Source organism: Hylaeus anthracinus, unplaced genomic scaffold, assembly GCF_026225885.1.
Source record: "Hylaeus anthracinus isolate JK02 unplaced genomic scaffold, UHH_iyHylAnth1.0_haploid 4, whole genome shotgun sequence".
NCBI lineage: Eukaryota > Metazoa > Arthropoda > Insecta > Hymenoptera > Colletidae > Hylaeus > Hylaeus anthracinus.
The window spans coordinates 9,509,545-9,530,948 of record NW_026535289.1 but is presented as its reverse complement, the minus strand read 5'-3'; the positions used below and the strand labels follow the sequence as shown (position 1 = coordinate 9,530,948).

Genomic DNA, 21,404 nt, shown 5'->3' with positions numbered 1-21,404 from the left:
CTCGTTACTACTGATGCTGATCACATACGAGCCATTACTACTGGCAGTGATCATCTCCCGATGATGATCAGACCGAGAGTACGTGATACGCGTGCGATTACGCAATTCGGAAACGAATATTCGTCTGAAATATAAACACGATCATTTTGTCTACTTTTTAATACCTTCCGATGCTTTCATCCTTAATAGATCTTTTCGTAGATTTTTATACCGATTACAACTGACGAATGTATTTCGAGAATCGAAGGCGCTAATCTTTCATCGATATCGAGGTTGCAATATTTAATCACTCTGGTCTGACCAATCATTTAAGTTAATCAATGTTTTGAAACCGATTATTCGATCATTAAATACTAATGAGCTGCATTGGTCAAATGTTCTATATTGTTTGATTCATAATGCATGGACCCGAGTGAGACTACAATTATTGTTCGTGTTATTAATTAATCAACGGTAGGAACAGTGGAAGAGAACAAGTAAAATTTCGTTTCAAATAGAAACAGAACTGAAACACGAACAAATCCCGTTTTCGCCACACTGAAAAATTGTAAATAATAATAAGTAATATACTTTAGTTTATGCACCTTGTCTACGGGTATTGGAACAGCTTAACGTGGGGAACGAAGTGGCTGAAAATAATTAGGGCGCATTGTTCGACAAGACTCTATGGAATTTCATCGAACAAATTAAACGTAATTGAAATAACGTCCAACGTGAGACACCGTATGGTTGCTTGTAGCTCGTATTAATTAACATCCAAACAATCAATGTCGTTACCTACGGCGTAAACTGTGAGTAAACACACATTGGATCCTACGATGCATGTGACGGGTGTTATATATATGCTCATCGTACATGCACGTAAAAGATGATTACTCGTACATGTTATTGGTTAACTTATATTTCACGTGTACGTTGTACGTAGCCAGACCTCTCGTGATTCTAGAAAATTTTTATATTCGGTTTCGCTCCTTTACCAAAAATAATTGGAAGGGAATGTATCATTCTATCATAACGAATCGGAACAATAAAATTCCCTGGGCCACAACAATGACCACTGAAATAATTATTCGTCACATAAAAATGTTCTGAAATACTCGTGACGATCCGATGGCATTCACGCAAGGAGTAATTACTCGCCTATCTGTGTACAGTCGGGGGAAAAATCGGACAAACTAGTGGCATAATGGAAATGGTTGTTATTTGGAAATTAAATTTTATTTAAATTTTATTTAAATTTAATTTTCAATTTTATTATAATTCCAATTTTATTTAAATGATTTCAGCATTGGAAAGGGACGGAAAACGAAGAAATTGCTTTCTAAGGTAATGCTAGTAACCACATGTACCACTTTGGAATACGAGTATGAAATGACGTGCGATTACGTCAGCGACAGATTTTTAAATGACGTGGTTCCACGTCAGGAGTAATCACCTCCGGATTTAAAAATTACGTGGAGCTGCGTCAACGGTCATGAATGCGTAAATATTGATATCAATTATCGATTGAACAATTTAGAACAAGGTTTGAAAAGAGCACGTGCACGATCGTCTCTTTGCACAGATGCCTCGTTATTTTCTTTAATGAATGTTTGCCTCGCATTCATAATACCTCTTCGCGCGATAAAGACATTGAACAAATAAAAAATACATGATAAATAAAAATTTAAGTGTGCTACTAAACATTTTTATGCTACTAATTTTAATTGCACTCTAATAATGACCGTTTTCACTTTAATTTTGTCCCTAACTGTATATGTAATCGGTTAGTCGTGCTCGAACCTCGAAACGCGGTAGCATTTTCAAGCTTGACGATTAAAACCTGACGTAGCTCACCTTCTACAGTGTCGTCGAAGAGAGTGTAACGATAGGACACTTTTATCGACGTAATTGTGTGTCACCGTGATACACCGATCTGGTGAAGCTTGCGGGAACGTTCTGGCGATATCGCGTGGCAGTCGAGACCATGTCGAAACTGAGGCTCTTCATGGTGACTTTTGTGGGTAAGAAAAGTGATAAAGGACCCCATAATAATTACAGTTTGTAGATTATATACAGCTGGGTTGCGAATTTGATCCATCTATGACGTAAGGGAATACGAGAAACATATGGTGTCAATCTGTCACGTCAATTCAGGAAATATATTTAGTATATTTAGTTAACGAAAGGTTCTTATCATTTCATCTATGCTTTCGATGCGAGTATTTTTATCTCTTTTACATTTTTTTATATTATAAATCTTGTGCTATGTCTATCATCGTGATCCCACTGACGTTGTGTAGTATTCCTAAAGAAAAAGGGAATTGCTTTTTTTTTTCAATTATAGAATTAAATACCTTTGCTGGGCACACGCTCGATAAACGCGAACGACATGGTTGGCTCGACGTCGCTGTTCGTTAATATTTTCCACACGTTCCGCATATGTTTCTCGCGTTAAACGCGTAAAATCTGCAGTCTAGTTATAACATTGACGAATGTTGCGCGAAGATAGTGAGCCTGGCCCAGTTAACCGTGGGAATGTTTCTGGGCTGGACGTCTCCCATGATACCGAAATTGCTGGCAGAGGATTCGAGCTTCAGGATCACCGAGGCCGAGGCATCCTGGACGGTATCCTTGTTGAAGCTTGGAATGGCGTTCGGTTGCTTCCTTTCGATATTCATCGTTGACTTCGCCGGCAGAAAGATAGCGATACTGCTCGCCATCATTCCCACGGTTTCGAGTTGGTTGTTGATCGTGTGGGGCAGATCGATTCTGGTGAGTTCGATTTATAAAAATAATCTAAAAATAGTTCTAGAGGTTTAGACGAAGACGACATGTTATCGCTCAGGGTGTAATAGAAAGTATACGAGTACTTACAATCTATTCGAATATTTTATTTTTTGTATTTTCTAGAGGCTTAATTGCGATTTAAAGCCTCTCGATCGGTGAACCTGGAAATAATTAATCTACCAGGTGGGAAGAATAAAATACCAACACTGTGATCATTTGAAATTTCTTACAAATTATATACAGAGTAAAATTCATCTTGACCTTTTTTCAGAGCGACTAGATGCTTTTGTTCGCGACGCAAACTTCCAATGGAAAGAACGCTGCAATGTAAACGCGTGAACGTTGGAAAGCAAACAGACGGTTGTTTTAAACGCTAGAAAACAGAAGTCTAAGTCAAGCTTCCGACTTCCGCATCTTATCATTTTAATGACGCTACTGTCAGTTTGCTTTGCGATGTTTTTTTTCCTACACATTTACGTCAAAAGTCTGCGCAACGGATAAAATTGTCTTTCCGAATGTTTATAGATAAATTCTGTTCGTTAATAGTATTCTAGATTAATCAAAATACCGCATCGAGTCTAAACTACTGCAATATTATATTTAGTATTCAGTATATAGCTGTACAAAAAGTTTTAAAAATGTATCATGAACAAAAGTTTGTATAAACATTCAAGATTAACAAGTTCAGATTAATAATAAAAGATATAATTAAAAATTGCAGATTCATACGTGAAGCACCAGACAATTTATATTACTTATATTTCCTATAGTCTGGAATGCCAAGAATCGTGTCGACATTTGAATTTCGATTATTTCCAGAACCTGTATTTGGCACGCGTCATAGGCGGCACTGCCAGCGGCATAATTTTCACGGCAGGCTCCATGTACGTGACAGAGATATCTCCACCCCACGTGCGCGGCGCTTTGGGTAGCTGCTTCGTATTAATGGATTACTGTGGCAGTCTTCTTGGTTACGTACTGGGCTCCTTCACCAGCATGGAAGAATACTCATACGTGGCGATATCCCTATCGATGCTGCAATTTCTGATATTCATCTGGTTCCCTGAAACCCCCTACTTCCTCCTGCGCAGGAAGCATTACGGGGATGCCATGGACTCCCTAATATTTTTGCGCGGTTCACCTGTCATCGTCGAGGAAATGGACTCTATAATGAAATCTGTGGAGTGCGAGCCCAAGAACAGTGGGGTGTTCTCGTCCATCCTTCACCTGATCACTCAGCCAGGTAAACGACGACCTGAAACAGGAGTTCACGTTAGTTTAAAAATGTTGAATATTTAGCTAAATAAAACACGATTTTACTCCTCTTCACTCTAAACAGTTCAAGTTTGCTCATTTTTTATCAGCGTTCTATCGTTTAATACATGCAAAAAGAACCTCCTTGTGCAAGGGAGACTTGCCAAAATCGTACCAGTTAAGATACTGTATCCTATATTTCCTACCAGTAGAACAAGAAATTAAATTGGAATTTAAGCAAATAAAACGAGACCAGTAGCTCGATCCTTGATGTTCGATATACGAATTGGACACCTCTCCTTTGAGCTGCTACGATTCTGATACCTCAACTTGAAACTTTTCAGGCGGCAAGAAGGGGATCCTGATCGGCGCATGCATAATGACCATGCAGGCATTCTCTGGCTCGATAATTGTAATCGGTTACGCCCAAACGCTCTTCGAGTACATCCACGACGCCGACGTCGAGCTGTCAGGTTCATACATGAGCATCGTTCTGGCGACGGTGCATCTCATCTCTTACCTCTTGTGCATCGGTCAAGTGGATCGTTTGGGAAGAAGACCTCTGATGATCGCCTCCGTCATCGGGGTTGCCACCTGCAGCTTCTTCTTGGGTATTTACTTCTGCATGCAGGAACACTACGTCGACGTCAACAGCCTGCAATGGGTGGCCTTCGTGGCGGTATTGTTCTACGCCGCGAGCATATCTTTGGGATTGGCCAGCGTGCCTTTCGTTGTAATGAATGAAATTTTCCCGATGTACGCGAAAGCAACCTGCGTAAGCCTGTGCTTCTGCTTGAACTCGCTTTGGTCGTTCGCCATGGTGTGCGTTTGGAGCCTCGTCGCGTTTCAGCACAGTCTGTACGCCGCTTTCTGGCTCGTCACTGGACTCAACGCGTTTGGCATCTTGTTCTTGATATTCTATCTCCCGGAAACGAAGAGGATGACCCTATCGCTGATACAGGAGAAGATTGGCAGCTTCGCGAAAAAATGACGACCGAGATGCTAACACGAGATGTAGTTCAAAGGCGTCCAAAGAAAAATGAATAAAGAATTTCATTCGAGATAGTTAAACAAGCGACGTCAAGCAAGAAAAACAATCGGGATGATTAACCCGTTAAGCTACAACCACGCGTGAGACTCCTGGTCGAATATTCGGTCTAAAACTGACTATCATATTTTGGTCTAAGGCTGTTGAAGTTTAAATCGTAGCTTGAGGGGTTAATTCGGGAATAAAGCACGTACCTACACCTAATCTAGGAAGTATTTTTACTATTTTATTTGAAATTTGTTTGTTATATCGTTTTACACTTTTCTTATCCAAGGGACTTTGTAATATCATTTTTCACTTTTCATTCTTTCGAGCGCATGGCACGATCGTTCTGATGGCGAGTTCATAATAAAAATTGACAGAACAATCTGTTTCGTTATTTCTGTATTAATAGATGATACTAATTTTTGTTGGTGAAGGTGAATTGAATAATATTATAATATTGATTTTTTGGGAGAGGTCCTTTGATCAGGACCATATATTCAAGTAATATCGAGGATTCGTGCTCCTTCTATGACAGTCTGACTCTCATCAAGTGTTGATAACGTGGGAATGATTGTACTCTGGATTAAAAAACCACATAAATTATTTATTGAAAATGTTCAAACAGCCTTTTAAAAGTCCTCTTTGGAATCTATACAAACAGGTACTGTAACACGATTAAATTTACAATAATATATACATTCGAGGATACGTACTGTCTGGTAATCGAGAATCGAGCTATAAATTCATGTCGGAACGCAGTCGATTTTGAAGTGTCTCCGGAATGGACGATGTTTACGATTCCAATAAACTGAAACGAAGACTGGAAAGAAAATTAGGGATGACACATACGTTTTTGTCTGAAAATGCGCAAGTACAAAAATAGGATCGACTGTCCTTCGTCGCGAGAATTTATTACACTTTTGTAGTCTGATTCGATAGACTTAGAGAAGTAAAGACGTCAAGACGTTTTGGAATATCTTGAGAAATTCGAAAGCTTCTTGGTACTTGGCGAAAGAACCACTGAAACGTCCTCGATGGGAAGACAGATGCTCATTGATCGACACTCGTGCAAACGTTATCAGTGGATTCTATTCTGTTGAACTCGATTTTGCCTTCTTACGCGATGTTTTTAGGTCCACAGAGAGAATACGTCTATTTTCTCGTGGCATTGCAACATCAACCATGAGTAATTTTCTTAAAACCCATCTGGAATTCCTCGAAGAACAGTTCTCGAAGCAAGTGATGTACGTTAAGGTCGATGGACCGTTTCTTAACATGCCTCCTATCAAGGCCAGAGATCAAGGCCTCTCTTCGCGCTTCTATTTTCATCAATCAATTGATTCATCGAGGTTACATACTCGAAACCCCCGTTTAATTCCAAGAAAGTTTGTCCTTAGGGAATCTTCTCACTGAATCTGCTTACCAACATCTAACTCTTATATATCTCGAGCCAAGTATTGAACATCTCGACGAGTCCACTAGAATTTTCCAGTGGAGCGTCGACTCGTCAAAACGTCGTAATCCATAACTGGTCGCCGTTTCTCGGGTCATTTGTGCGATCCATTAGCGTAAAAGCTTTCGTTTTCCCTGCTCAAACATCCCAGGCACGCGATGCGAGCCCGCTCACCACTCGAACGACTCTCCGTACGGCGAGTAATTTAAAACTGAATGCAGACGAAATTTTGGTCCATTGAAATTCCTCGTCGCCGATGTCCCGAGACAATGTTTCCTGGGAATGCGTTCAGTACTCGAACTCGAACGTACGTCCCAATCTTCGATTCTTCGAGACTTCGAGTGATAACATCTGCTCCTTATGACAAATGGTCCAGCAAAGTCGCGTCATCGTGGAACTCGATAAGTGTGTCATGAGAAACTTGAACAACTGTTGGACGATTGATCGGCGGATTCTATTGGTTGGAACCAATTCGCGGTTGGAACTGGCCGTGGACCAAATCACCATCGAGCGAACCAGCACAACGTGGCTGTTTGACCGTCAGTCTCGCCTTTGACGGAGTTTGGCTCGTACAAGTGGATATGTCCTTTCGAGGATAATTTATTCATCGAATTCATGGCGGGGGTGTCGGTGAATCGATTTCGTTTTACGCTACTCTCCCGTTATGAGACGAGAATGTCCTTTAATTGGCGTCAACGTTTGACAGAGTTGGTCGTGGTTCAGGTGTGTTGAATTAGGTTGTTCTTCTCGGGTGGGAGAGTTTGATCCTTCGCCGGTAGTTCTTTGAACGAGGATGTTGGTATCGCGTTGGGGGTCTCTATTTTGGACACCAGCACCGTGACCGTACTCTCTGAAATAGAACAGAGTCGAATATCTATGCGTGGCCTCGTAGATGAGGCAATTATTTTCTTATTATTAACGTACATTGATTTTGGGCCAGATATAACAAATTTGAAGGTAAAGATTGGTTTAAAAGTGGAACTTAGCTTTCAACGAAATAGGTAATAGGGAATCGAAACTATGGTTCTACTTTTATCTTTAACAGGTGGAGTGCTAAGCATTATAGAGACTAAAATTCATCATTGATGTAAGAAACAACTTACGATATCCAAAATTAACCCTTTGAGTGCCAGAGGAAATTTCCATACATATCCAAGAAATGCCAGATAATTTTAATGAGTCGTAGCACTTAGAGCTTCGAGCAGCGATATATTGCACACAAGTTAATCTAATAATCTAATACTGTATGAAATTTAATGTATTACAGTAGCGTACGTCTTTCGCCAATTGAACAGAACAACATTAGAAACAAGTTCTGCACAAAGAACTGGATAAATACAAGGCTAGATTCAGAGCCATGGCTCTCAACCTGTTAACTTAAGGTTTATCACGGCAAACTGCGAAGCACAGATTAGAATACCAGCGCAACAGTGCACGAGGAGGAAGTGCAGTAGCGAAGACGTTGATCGAAATTTGCCAGAGCGAGGAATGCAATTTTCAGATCAAAGGCACGCTGCGAACGCTATTCGCCCGTGCTAACGATCGAACGTATTTCATCGCAGTTAACTTGCCTCGAAACAATAAACGCTCTCCTTTGTTTCATGTACACCGCGGAGAGAGCACAATAATAATCGAAGCACACCGGGTTCCGTCGTTTGCCCGATGTAATCAAACTTACTCTTTGACCGGATCGATTTGAGGTCGGTAAACGTTACGAAATTAGCCGACGATATAATTATGGGATCAATTTTCGGTAACGTAATGTACTGGAAATTTAACAGTGCGTGCCACATCGTGGCTGCCGAGTTCATTAGTATTGTGTAATCAATCTTGTGAACTCCACCCGAAAACTAGTTTCGGATATTCGATTATCCTGGGGTGGCCGGTTAACAGGATTTGCCTATCCTGATTTTTTTTTTAAGATTGAAAATCTTTTACACTGCTCTCTTAAGGGATGGAAGTACGTCTCTTTCTACTCGCGAGAATTCCCTGCTACTACGTTAGGTGGTATGGTAACGTCGTAATTCAGATATCCAGGAGCTTATCCTGGACACTCCCTACGCAAGGTAAAATCCACCACCGCGATGGGGGCGGTCAGAGGTCGGGGGCAAGGGCAAATTGATTTCATTCGGACCACGGGCCGAGCTTACCAGTTTTCCTCATTTGACATTCCGAGGCCGTGTCGGGAAATTGGACGTGCTTCCTAGGCGGACGAGCCGAGACAGGACTCTTCTCCAACGAATGAGCGTTCTGACCCGTCGTGAAACTCTGCGTCGGTGTTGCGGTCGCTTTGGTTTCGTTGTTGGTCGCTGTACGACGGGAGCTCAAGCAAGATGTAGCGGTCGTAGTCGGTGGCTGCGTTGCGTACCTCACTGCTGGAACCTTCAAAGGGCACTTCATAAGCCCCATTTTGTAATTAGACCTCAAACGAGACGTGCCACGAGATGGCCAGTAGTCGGTGGCAACGAAACTCTTCCTCAAATGGAGGCGCGGGTTTCTTTGATGTTCGACGCGATCGGGTGGGCGTTTTATCGGGGAAGCATCGAGTTCGAAAACTGGTGGTATTCAGCGATCGATTTTCATCTATAAATATGTATATTTCGTGGATGGCGTACTCGACTTCACAGCTACTGCGATAAGCTGTGGAAGTCACAGGACTAACTGGGAGGATAGTGATACCTATAGGCCTCTCAATAGAAATTTGCAATACAATACAGTAGAATCTACATAAGTAGATTTATCTGGAAAAATAGTTTGAATTAGAAATATGATTGAGGTCTAATTTAGTGATCATTGATTAACCTGAATAGCGTTGGATAAGGTTGCACAATTGTTTGAGATGCTCATTCTCTGTTCTCTGTTCTGAGGCATTGGAAATTCAAGAGTCGAGTCGTGATAAATAACGTTCGCGTTGAAACTGACAAATGGTGATCCTCGTTGTATTTGAAATTAATAAATAATTATTTCTGATCGACTAATAACGAGTTATTTTCCCAAACTCATCAGTTGGAATTTCAAATCATCTTTTATCGCAGGAACGATCGGTATCGAGGATAAATTAATATCAAACGTTTCGAGTAAAAACATTTACCCTAAGTGACGTACATTTTTAATTCTTGACGGCAGAATTCCATTCGGTAAATAGATAGAGTAACTATCGTTTAACGAAATCGTGGAAACGACGAACATGTACAGCCAGGCTGGCAGAGAGCTTTCCATTTCGATAATAAGGTTGCTCGATATCGATATACTCCGGAGACCTTTCCACGTGGGAAGTTCAGTGATTTCTTCGGAAAGGTTGGATGCCCGTAGACATCCCTGATGGGACATAATCGAGTTTCCCCCCGAAGGGAATCTTTGTCACTTCGACTCTTACCAACGGTGATTACGGTCGCAATGGGAAGTAACCTTATTGTGAATTTGTTGCACGCGTGTCAAGACTCTCTCGAAAGATATTTGTCGCTGCTGTCTAATAATGGCACGTGTATAAACCGAAGCGAGTCGATTGTGGACCCTCTGGGCGTTGTTCTTTTTGTATTCAAATGAAATGCATTTAAGAGACCCGCGAGCCTCAGATATTTCGTGAAATGGTTCGATTCGAAAACGACAGGTAAAATGATCGAAGTCGAGGAAAGAATGGTGACCAGACATTAGAACTAGTTGATAGAGAATTATTAATACAAATAGCAACTTTGGCAGAGGAAATGGTTTAAAAGAAAAAATAATCTCCTTGGTGACTGTTACTTTATAGTCACTGTTCTATCGATTATGTTCTGAGCTCTTATCGGATCAATCATTAGATTACGCTGGTTCTCGCTGTGTTCTTTAAGAGTTACAGACTATTTGAACAATACAATTAGTGCACTTAACTTTTCGTCCCTTATCCCGTTCCTGTTTCCGCGGTGAGACTCTCAGAATACTGACCCTATACTCGTAGTCATCCGCGGCGGTGCCTCGACCAGCCACGTATTCTTGATACTGCGAGATGACGCACAACACCGAATATACCTGAAGCAAACCACAGAGAACGTGACTTTGATTATTTGGTACGGTGTTTAGGCCATGCTGGTTTATTTCACTTTTGGTACAGGCGACCAAGACCACTGGACTCTTATCCATTCTATTCTATTTTCTCTATTCTTTGACATTCTTCACAAGGGATCAGATAAAAAACAAAAACAAAACGAAAGAAAAATAGGATGCAAGTCCATAAAATAAAAATTTACTTACGTTCAGACAGAGAAGGAAGAAGCTCAGCGTATAAAGCATCACTTTCGTCGGGTCAAGAGTGGACTGAAACAAAATGGCGAGAAAATTCAATCATTCCATTGAACGTCGCCCGTATATAACGTCCTGCGTTTGATCGATTTAATTATAGCAAAACACTGGAAACAATGCCGAAATGAGCGTCGAACGAACGTTTTATTTTTTCCGTAAACAACGGTTGAATATCCTTTGAAAACTGCTTTTTTCGATCAGCCGTTGCAGCCAACGCTTACGCAGCTAGCTTGCATCCCCTTCGCTGAAAAGGACGCGTTATCGTTGCTTTGTGGACAAAGCAATCGATGCCTAGAAGCATTCCAAACGTTCGCAGTAAACGGCAGCTTAAAACTAAAGGGAACGTCGGCCTGGAAAATCGAACTTACATGTGCACGATTCGTCGAAAAACTTTTTTTTTAAAAACAATATGGATTCTGCGAGGAATTCGTTCATTTATCCTTGCGTACAGGGGATTTGAAGACGAAAAGAATGATTATGAAAAGAAGATATACATTTTTCAAGATGCCTGTTATTCAAAGAGAAACAATTTGTAAACAGTTCACAATTATTTCTCACGTTTTCCTTCATATCTTTATAAAGTATGATGCTTTGTTGTCTGAAAATGTTTATGAATTACGGTTTGCGGTCCAACGAATACACAATTCCTCGCACGGAAGATATTGTGTTGTTTCAAGAATCTTCCAAGCATTAAAATATTTTTCCGGTATTTTTAATATGTGCTTCAAACAATTGCTCGACCAGAGAAAACTAATTTTGGCCTTGTTTCGTTCTACGTGTGTGTCGTTTATAGCCGCTCCAGTGACTCGTTTTACGGTATTTCTAATAAAAGGAAAAGAAAAATACCCTTCTTACCGCAATGGCCACCGCACGTATGTTTTTTTTTTGTTCCAATAACAGCACCTTATAGTGCCAAGTATACGTGGATAAATAAGGGACGCTATTGGAATACTGGAAACTTTTAATCGACTTTCTAATTTGAACATTATTATACTTTTACACTTTTATATTTTGCGTAATTCATGTACACGTTCCATAAATATATTGGGAGACTATTAAATATGGAATGATTATTACAAGGTGGCTTGCGATTGGACAATGAGAAACGCTGGTTCGAGAAATGTATTGCGAGAATAGAGACATTACAGGAATCGTTACACCACCAGAAATCAATTACAGGATGGGCAATAAAGGCTGATGTTTACTATTGTTCGAGTCAAGTAGGTACTTTCACTGCACTCCTGCTATGAATTCAATTTCCTGAGGTAAGAGCATGCAGTTACAAGCGTGCTTGATAGCTACAGTACTTGTACAAGGATAACATTAAGCAAAATTTGTAATGGAGATCAGGTCGAGGACTCAAAGTACCAAAATGACGAGTAAATATATCTATTTAATCTAAAGTTAAACATAATTGAGTATAGAGGAGCAGAATTAATTTCTACACTTAATACTTCATTCCACGTTCGTTTCAAAAATATATCTCAATGTTGACGACTCCAGTCGGTTCGAGGCGCGATAACAAAATGAACATCGACGATAAATAAGTTTCCGATATATTCCATTCTTTATCGAAACGCGTGGTGTCACGTGCAATTCACGAAGAAATTCAGTTGCAGTATTTTATACTCCAATCGTTTTACAGAGAGAGTGGTGAAGTCCCAACCAATTCCCGTTCGGTTTCTCTCAATTTTGTTCAAACCTGCTAGCCGAATCTATGCGAAAGCGGTAAAAAAAATATAGAACAGTGCTTTGAAACCAAGTTGAAATGAGAGAACCGAGTCCGCAACAGTTTTTCGTTGCGTAACTCCATCAGGCGTTGTTATTTTCAACCTCGACCAGCATCTGGCAGTCGCTATGTCGCTGCAAGTTTTGCATCCATAAACATTTTTCGAGCTTCCGTTCTACTGAATTAAAAAAGAAAATAAAAAGAAATTGTTTCTGTTCCTTTTCACATAAATTTCGTAGACTCGTTTAAAAAAAAGTCTTTGTACGTGTACTCGAGTGAAAGAGTTCCAACTTCACTTCTTGTTTCGATCCTGCCTGTAACTAATTGTATCAAAGCGAACGAGAACAAATCAGGCAATTAGTTGCCTTCATATTTCTGTTTAATTACGAGGGAGGAATCATGATTTCTTTTTGCGTTGTCTTTGAAGGGATAGCCACCCGATGTTCGTGCTGAAACAACGCTTTTTCCTGTTTCTATTTTACGAGAAAAATGCTCGGCGCGCTAACGGCAAAGACGTTAATGAAGATTGCACGTACCGTCGCCCGATGCTGCTAGATGTGCTGTTATACCGGGAGAACCAACCCCTGCATCTGGCTACCCTGCACGCGGTAATAGTACGCGGCTCGCGTCGTGTATATTTTCTTGTGAGCTGCAACGATGCCTATGCGTTTATACTTTTTATCAACGGGCTGGAATATTCAATTTCACCAATTTTTTTATCGTACACAGTTGGCTAACTGAAACGACCTCGGTGTGTGGTCGACAGCAAAAATGATGTATAAATAACTTTGAAATACAGCGTATAAACATCGGATTTTATTTAAAATATTTTCTTTCGCGTATATTAAAGGCTGATTTTGAAGTAGATAATGTAATAATTTTGTAGATGTGGAGCAGCACAAGCAAAAATTCAAAAAATACTGGTGTTTATATTTTGGTGTCAACCTCCATGAAAAAATTGGAAGAGAAACAAAGTTCCAAAAATACCTTCCAGGTTTGTTTACGTAACAGAAAAATATACGTGTATCGTGGCTAGTTAAACTTGGCTATAAAATAACATTTGGCATTCGAGGAAGATCATTCAGTTTCCAGTTTCCATTCGTTCTAGATACATATTTTTATGCGCGTTTATCATCTCCAGATTAAATCTTATACGTTCCCGTTGTGAAAATGTAATTTAATCACCGAGCCTGAACGCAATATCCGAGGGTCTCATAAAACACCCGTAAAAAGCGTTTCATCGCGCGGTTGACATTTTTTTAATGGCCACGCGTCGGAGATGTACATCCGGCAGCGTGCATTTTCCGTTATTCGCAAATTCCGTGTCACTTCGCATCAACCTTCCGGCGTCCTATAATAATAATCTATATTTGACTTGACACGCATCTACTCGATTTGAATAACTCAATGATGCGTCCGCATGCTTTCGCATAAGCGAAGTGACATAATGCAATTTACCCAAGGATTGATTCTCCGCCGCGCACAGGTGGCTATAGGAATCTCGATCAAGGATCTCGACATAGAGTAGTATCGCGAGCAGACGTTAATCTAATCACGGTATTCGCCACAACGAAAGCGTTCAATATCAATCCATTGGGATACCCGGGAGTACAATGACACCTCGCGTTTTTATTCTATGTATTCTTAACACGATGCAGTTGGAAAATTGCTCCGCTTGGAAATTCTAGAACGTAAATTCGATGAAGCATAAGGTACACGTAGCGTGGAAGAATTTTGTTATTAGGTGTTGAAATTAATTCTGTGTCATTTATAACTTCTATGGTTATATTGGCAAATGATATTATTAATTCTTTCTATGTGAAGTTTCCTTGTATCTCATGAATATTCCAAGTGTAAGAAATAAAGTGTCGAAAGTGTCGTTGTAAAAGTTTGCAAAAGTCTATAAACCGAATATTTAATGCATGTTCGAACGATATTTCGACTTCGTTGCAGAGCTGGTTTATTCGAGCGAATCCAGAATAAGTTGGTTCTCGGAACATTTCGTACCAAGTCGGATATGTGAACACGCAGAATAAGTAAACTCTTGAGGGACATGAAAACCTCGTAGATCCACGAGCGTGGAATAAGTGGGAAGGAAAATAAATTGGTCTTCTAAAGACGTCAAAACGCGTTAAATAAGTGAGAGCGGAATAAACCGTCTCTGCAAAGGTACCAAGCTACCTGGCGGAGTCACGGATATCCTGTTACTCAACTCGTTGGAGGAATTAAAAGCTTGCTAACGAGCTCGCTAAAGATGTCAAAGTATCTCGATGACGAGTACTAGGAATAATTGGCTTTCTAAATATATCAAAATCTTGAGGATGTGCAAACTAAGATAAAAGTGGTAGTTTACACGAATAGAAAACGGTTTTAAAATATAATTAGCAGTGGAGCTTGAAGGGATGAAAAGAGGAGACAACACTGAGACTTGTAGGTGAGTCTACTCTATCATTCTCAGACCGAAAAGGGTCTTCTTATCTAGGGAATTTTATGGAAAGGACACGTTGGAAGTCTCGGTTGATATCAATAGATGTTCATTACAGTTCAAGGCTTGGAAAATTCGTGTTTTCATCGTCAAAAAATATGATTGTTCTTCGGAATCTGCTTTAAAACGAAGCGGTTGATAGAACGTTTCCACCTTATCAGCTTCGCCAGCGAAAGGAAAAAGCGTTTCGAACCGAGGCAGGTTTCGGGTTACGGTAGCGTAATTACCCGGTTGTTACTTTTTATATCATGCAGTGGATTCTTCGTGGACGAAAAAAGTGTTTCGCAGTTCGAGAGGGCGGTAATCGCGCGACAATGGAGGAAGGCACGACATCGTAGGAAAAGTTAGCGTCGATTGCGTCTAGGAATCCCCTGGCTGGCATTAAATGCGCCTAGAGCTCTATTCGGCCCGTTAAAACAACTTCAACGTCGTGGAAAAGTTGTAAGACGTACGTTTAAAAATAGTCGCGGGTATTCCGTGAGCGGGAAATTTAAAAGTCGGTTAAAACGAAGAAAGTTTCGCGGAAAGCGATTCGAACTCTGATTTTATCGAAGTTGAAACTTGGGAAATTACTCGGTAATCGAGCAAGAATTTCTGTCGTGATGAAAAGTTCTGATAAATTTGGAAGAGAACGCGAGCTAAAGAGTGACTTGCTAGGAAAGAGCAATCAGTTTTGGTGAGAGTATTTTTTTTAATAGTAAGAACGTTGCTAAAGCTTCGATTTAGTTTCTTCAGTACAAAATAAAGAAGATCCAAGAGTTATTCAACATAGGACGAAATAGTCGTAGTGGACACTAAAACATCGATCACGTGTACTTTCATTTCAAATAAAGAAATCGAGTGTATTTCATATCTTACATATTTTACAAAATAAAGTCAATAAAATTCTAAGGCTCGCTCTGGAATATCCTTTATTATTCCTATTCAAAATTCCCGCGCCAAGATCAAAGAAAACGGAACTACACGGTTTATGTAAAACTAGATTCATACCATGCAATATGCGCATCGTTCTCCGAATCCCATTGTTTGAATAACAATGTCAAACACGAGGACTAGGAGCATTTCATCGAAACGAACAGCTCCATTTCCATATTCAGCGTTTCGCCATTCGTGGATGTTCTTGTTACCCTCGACATTCTAATATAAAAGAATAAATTCGAAAACTGGATGTCCGTGCGGCGAACTGGGTCGAAGAAGTACCTAATCGAAAATCTCTGCGACGAATCGTAACGGCAATTGCACGCCGCCGAAGCGTGTAAAACCGATGCTCGTTCGAGATTCCGAAATGCAAGCTCGTTCGAAATCGCATTTCCAGTTTCCATATCGTATCGTGCCACGACGTAACGCGCGTTTCGCGTTAGAGAAAAAGGCGTAAAGGGAGGTTTTCTTTCTCAGCGAAATGTTTGCAAGGGTCGAGACACCCGAGCAATTATCACGGACATATCCTTTTACCACGCGAAAGGAGAATCATATGGCCGGTTCTCACGAATAGCGGGGAGAAACCGAGGAGATACGCGAACACGTAGCTAACAATGCTCGAATTCCGTGTCAACTCTCGCGAGGATCCATTTGTTCCAACCGCAGACACGTACATATCTTGTTCGGCTTTTCTTTTCGACGTACAGTGCCTCGGGATGGTATTCGAGCAATTTTGAAAACGGATCTTTCGTGGCTTGAAAAACGCGATGTTGCGTTAGATTATCGAAACACTCTTGTTCTAGCAGTGGCACAATTTGTAATAAAGTTATTTTACAATATTTTGTGTTTTTCTAAATTTCTATAATCCAACTGTATCGTTTAGAAATGCATCTTTGAAAGGATAATAAACTTGTCTAGCTTTCTGTCAATTTCTGTAGCTTTGTCGCTTCGTGCATCGAGCGTTCGTTTCCCAGTGGTTTGAATACTTTCCTGAATCACTGTACATCGCGACCCTTGCTCGGACGTGTATCGATAATGTAATTTTTCTGATTGGCCGAGCGTGGAAATTGCGCTGTTCCGAATAATTCGAGAACCATGCTTTTGGAAGATTTATAGAAACGAACCAGACGTAAAGTATGATAGAAACGAACGTATATACGATACAGATATGTATTAAATATCTAGTGAATCCTTGCATGCAGCGTTTTCAAAATACGAGATATTTATGCATCGTTTAGAATAGCTTTGTAACGCACTCTGCACTATTAAAGACAAAGGAATTTCAACGTGATACACTGCTGCGGGCAACAAGAGGACTTAGTTTATGGAGTATAAAGCAGGCGTCAGGGATGAAAGAAATACTCTCTAATTAGGATCGTAGATGTTTACTGATCGATCAGTTTGTATACTGCGAGAACCTTTCAAAGTGAAAATGTTAATGAGGTTGTCAAGTGAAACGAGTCGAAGGATGAAAGATGCAGATGGGAACTCAATCATGGTGGTAAATTTAAAGAGAAAATAAAAGAATGAGGTATCCTAGCTCGTGTGCTCAATATAAGTCGGTGTTAAAAATGATTAAAATTTAAATTAAATTAATTTAATTAAAAATTATTAAAAATTATAAAAATTAGAGGAATGAAGGGTGTACTCTCATACACAGTCGTTTCTTTGTTATTAGAACGATTCTATTACTATGATTTTCAAGGTGTCATTAAAAATTCCATGCCTTAGAAGAAGAATGTACTTACAACAGCGACGAACAGGTACAGGGAATGCGCCACGTCGACGAGGCATGTCGCGATGACAGTGATGATCCAGGGCATGAGGAAGACACGTTGATCCTGAAAGACCATCGGTCATAAATGTACAGAGATTAATGGTAAACCGTGAAAGGGGAAGCGATCGCGGCTTTACGATGGTCGTTTAATGTAGGGATTCTCAACGGGCGTCTATATGGAATGACGACGGAAAGTCGCAACTTCTGACTGGACCGCGAGAAATATTATCGTAACGTTATAACCATACTATATAATTATATGTATAAGTGGAAAGGATAGAATCATTGCGAGATAGAAACTTTGTTAATTTTAAGAAGAAGCTGAGAGGAATGTTAACTAATGCTTTAATGTATTAAACAATTTAGTTATCTTTAAATTGTAATGGTTCAAAGCTAAGAAAACATAAATAAATTATAGTTAAGGACTGTCAAATATTGATCCTCGTTGTACTATTATTTTTATCAGCTGCAGCAACTACGAGAGATGCAGTTACGCAGAGAAATAAAACTAAGAGGTCAGAAGCTAAAGAAGAATGAGAAGCGCTGGTTCGATGGTCCGTTCTTAACTTTAACATCGCCAATTTTGTACTTCTTTTTTACTTCGTGCCTCCTTCTTACCACGCTTGGGTAAAACGAGGAACACTTTTGAAACAGTCCACGCTGAGAGTTAAGAGTTGAAACAAGCTCTCGACGAGGAAAAGTTTCTCCACGAGTAGAAAGACAATCGAGTCGTCCCCTTTGGAAAATGCCGAGTCGCTGCATTACGCTAAGGAAATAACGCGATTATGCAGCGCGAAATAACGACTCGTTGCACTGATCCGATTATACTTTACCATTTTTTTCCAACCCATCTCGAATCTTTTAATGAAAACGAGCAGGGAACAAAGAGTCAAATCAGGTGTTCAACTATTTGATATGACTGTTCCACTGATATTATTCTTTTGAATTAACTACTCGATCAACGATTAATTATTTAGTCTCTTCGGGCCTACCAAGATCCATCCAAAATAATTTAAAATACTATTTTCGATCGCAGAACTTCTCGCATCTCACATGAAAAATCGTATTCGCTCTTTAAACGAAACTGTACTATTATAGTTTCCATATTAGCAGTAAGTGACTATCTTGTTCTGTTAATAAATATCATTGTAATCTATTAATTTCTCTTTTAGAAATTAATTGTATTAAACTAGGGTTGGCTATATATCAATGGCTGTGCCGAACAAGAAAAAACAATACGCCTCACCGTGAATGATTTTCATTTTTTCACATATATTCCTGTAAGTCTACTTGTAAGTCGCAATTTGGTTAAAGAGCAATCAGAAATATTCCCTGGGACATGCATGTCCCACTAGGGTCGAAGGGTTAATTCCCTTTATGCACTGTCAATTAAGCGTACATGTTCCTGGAGGTTACACAATGCTTCAATTGGGGCTCCTGTGATTGTTACAACGGCTGTGTCATCAGCAGACGTTGTTACCGTTGGTTTCGCGTGAGTTGGTATGTATACGCGTGGTACATAAAGTAAGCAACGAAGGTTCCAGTACATTACCTCGAGAAATTCGAACCTTATTCGGTTGGTACATGGACAGAACGTTCTCGTGGTCTACTGTAATGCGGGGATAGCCAAGGTGATAAGCTTCGAAAGCGACATTCGCGAACTGCAATTTGCAAAGAGCTGCGTCGAGTATCGAAGCTGGTAAAACTCGATATTCTATACTGTGTACTCGAATAATGTTCGCGTATTAAATTCTCTCACATGATTTTTCTATGACGTCAATGCGTAAACGTAAGATTCATTATTTTTACAATACAGAACCTTCGTTGCGCTGAAAGAGGTGTGTGTGAAGGATTGTCACTCTTTTGAAGCTGAGCTCGTGGTCGAGCAATTTAATTAGCAGGTGAACGTTCATTTTTTCCCTCGTGCTAACGTCACACTGTCGCTACTTTCGTTAATCGGGAAAATGAACTTGATAAACAGTTTGACGTTTCGCTAAAAAGAATGCACGACAAAATCGAGGAAAGGAGAACTAACGAGCGGGTAACCATTTTTTCTTTAAATTCAACAGGAATGCAAGTTCTGACTTTGAAAGTAGTATCACGGAGAAGAATTTGAGAAACAAACTTTTGTGTCGAGCGATAACACACGATGAATGGATGCAGACAAGCGAACATGACAGGGAAGAAATACGAGAGGCAGCGTCGCATCTATGGCGACATCGGGCGTTTGCGTGAACCCTTTGGCGAAGTCCCATAAAAATCTGGCCCGCCAAGCTATACGGTGCTTATGCAAGCGCATAAAGAAGCGATTTTCCGCCTTCGGCTGCGTTCGCGCAGCGGGTCTGGCTCGAAATGCGATTCGAATGGTCCAAGTCTTTCCGCGGAAGTTCCGTTATATACGACGGTATATTTAACCCCGCGGATATCCTATCGGAGAAAACTGGCGCGTACAGAGATACTTAAAACTTATAAATTACATCCAGAAGGAAGCTCGGCCGGATTTCGGTGCTCTGCAGGAAATTGCACGAAGCTTGAATCGAATATTAACATTCCTCGGGGTAGCTGTTCCTAGCCTTTCTAAGCACGGTTCAGAAGAACGTCTTCGTAGAAGAAAATTTTAAAAAGTGGAGAAAACTTTATACATTTTTTTCAAGCACGGTAATCCTTCTCCTGTCGCGGACGGAGCGATAAACAATAGCGGAATTGGGGCAAACGGCGCAACAAAGCGAATGCATCAAAGATACCTTCCTGAGCAGGAAGTTCTTTTTATTAAAAATGACGGACATCGGACGACAAATAGCCGGAAGAAAAGGGGAAACGACGAAACTCCGAGTATAGAGATCTCGGCGAAACGTTGCCATGGTTATTTATGGCGGGTTGCCGTCGCGAAATAGACGCGACGGTTTCACCGCTAAGTGATTAATAGATGAAGAGATCGATAAGATGAAGGAACGTCGACCCGGTGGTATATTTAGTCCTGGAATCGTGGAATGAAATCCACTCGAGATACCATCTCGAGGAAACAATGCCAATGCATCATCTGCGACAAGCTATCAAACAGGAAAATTGAGATTTATTTTGAAACTGTATATGGAGGTTTCTCGCGAATTTTTTAACGAAGCCTTATTAATGCCACGTTTTCCAAATTTTGTTTAAACGCAAGGTAAAAAAGAAACCCATCATCCTTAATTTTTGTGAAAATTGGATCACTGGTGATCGGAGTTTGTAAGAGTTCACGTTTCAACGCGTGGAACCAGGAAATAATTCTGGATAAAACATTATTTTCTCTGCACGTTTTCCTCCATTGTTGACTACTTGAGATACCTGTCCACTAATGGACTTAACCTATCGGTTTCTCTGCACGTATTCCTCCATTGTTGGCCACTCAAGATACCTGTCCACTAATGGCCGAGCGGATGTGCCTCTTGAACGATCACGTTGCATGGCTAGTTCACGTAACAGCGACGTGATTTATAGTTGCAGCGATTCAACGCGGATAGCGTCGATAAGTCATCCAACAACGATGAAAACTGATATTTCTGACGTGTTACTGACAACTATTCGCGTTCCATCGAAGGCGGGAGCTGTTCGGAGCAGAGACATCGCTGATGGATGCGCCGCCGGCGCGAGATCGAGATTAGCTCGTGGGGTTTAATTGCGTCAAAGTATCACGGATCGGATGAAATCCACTTTGGGAACTTAATCGCC

General features: G+C 40.5%; 2 protein-coding genes across 6 annotated transcripts in view; one reads left to right on the top strand and one right to left on the bottom strand.

Annotated features, from left to right (window-relative positions):
- The first annotated feature begins 1 nt into the window (after position 1).
- Positions 2–5,802, top strand: LOC128894774 (solute carrier family 2, facilitated glucose transporter member 8-like). 3 transcript variants are annotated; one of them, XM_054156763.1, is made up of 4 exons: positions 2–2,003; positions 2,564–2,754; positions 3,589–4,012; positions 4,368–5,802. In XM_054156763.1, exons 1-4 carry the CDS (start codon positions 1,967–1,969, stop codon positions 5,012–5,014), a joined length of 1,299 nt encoding a protein of 432 aa, XP_054012738.1. In that variant the 5' UTR covers positions 2–1,966; the 3' UTR covers positions 5,015–5,802. The 3 variants fall into 3 exon arrangements, with proteins under 3 accessions (XP_054012738.1, XP_054012735.1, XP_054012736.1); XM_054156760.1 differs by having other exon boundaries at positions 2,492–2,754; XM_054156761.1 differs by having other exon boundaries at positions 2,488–2,754.
- Positions 5,803–6,400: 598 nt separating this feature from the next.
- LOC128894781 (uncharacterized) overlaps positions 6,401–21,404 on the bottom strand; it is a 30,223-nt gene continuing 15,219 nt past the window's right edge. Inside the window, exons 4-8 of one of the 3 annotated variants that reach the window (XM_054156771.1) lie at positions 17,668–17,760; positions 10,740–10,802; positions 10,380–10,517; positions 8,660–8,891; positions 6,401–7,359 (exon numbers count right to left, since the gene is read on the bottom strand). In XM_054156771.1, coding sequence (XP_054012746.1) covers positions 7,229–7,359; positions 8,660–8,891; positions 10,380–10,517; positions 10,740–10,802; positions 17,668–17,760 — 657 coding nt within the window. In that variant the 3' untranslated portion in view covers positions 6,401–7,228. The remainder of the gene's footprint in view (positions 7,360–8,659; positions 8,892–10,379; positions 10,518–10,739; positions 10,803–17,667; positions 17,761–21,404) is intronic. The other 2 variants (XM_054156772.1, XM_054156773.1) reach the window with 2 other exon arrangements.

What these genes read in the sequence shown, in the direction of transcription:
- LOC128894774 (XM_054156760.1), top strand. Translation starts at nt 1,967, where the DNA reads ATGTCGAAACTGAGGCTCTTCATGGTGACTTTTGTGG. An exon ending in CTTCATGGTGACTTTTGTGG is followed by an intron (nt 2,004 to 2,491) that starts GTAAGAAAAGTG and finishes GCGCGAAGATAG; the next exon opens with TGAGCCTGGCCCAGTTAACC. An exon ending in TGTGGGGCAGATCGATTCTG is followed by an intron (nt 2,755 to 3,588) that starts GTGAGTTCGATT and finishes GATTATTTCCAG; the next exon opens with AACCTGTATTTGGCACGCGT.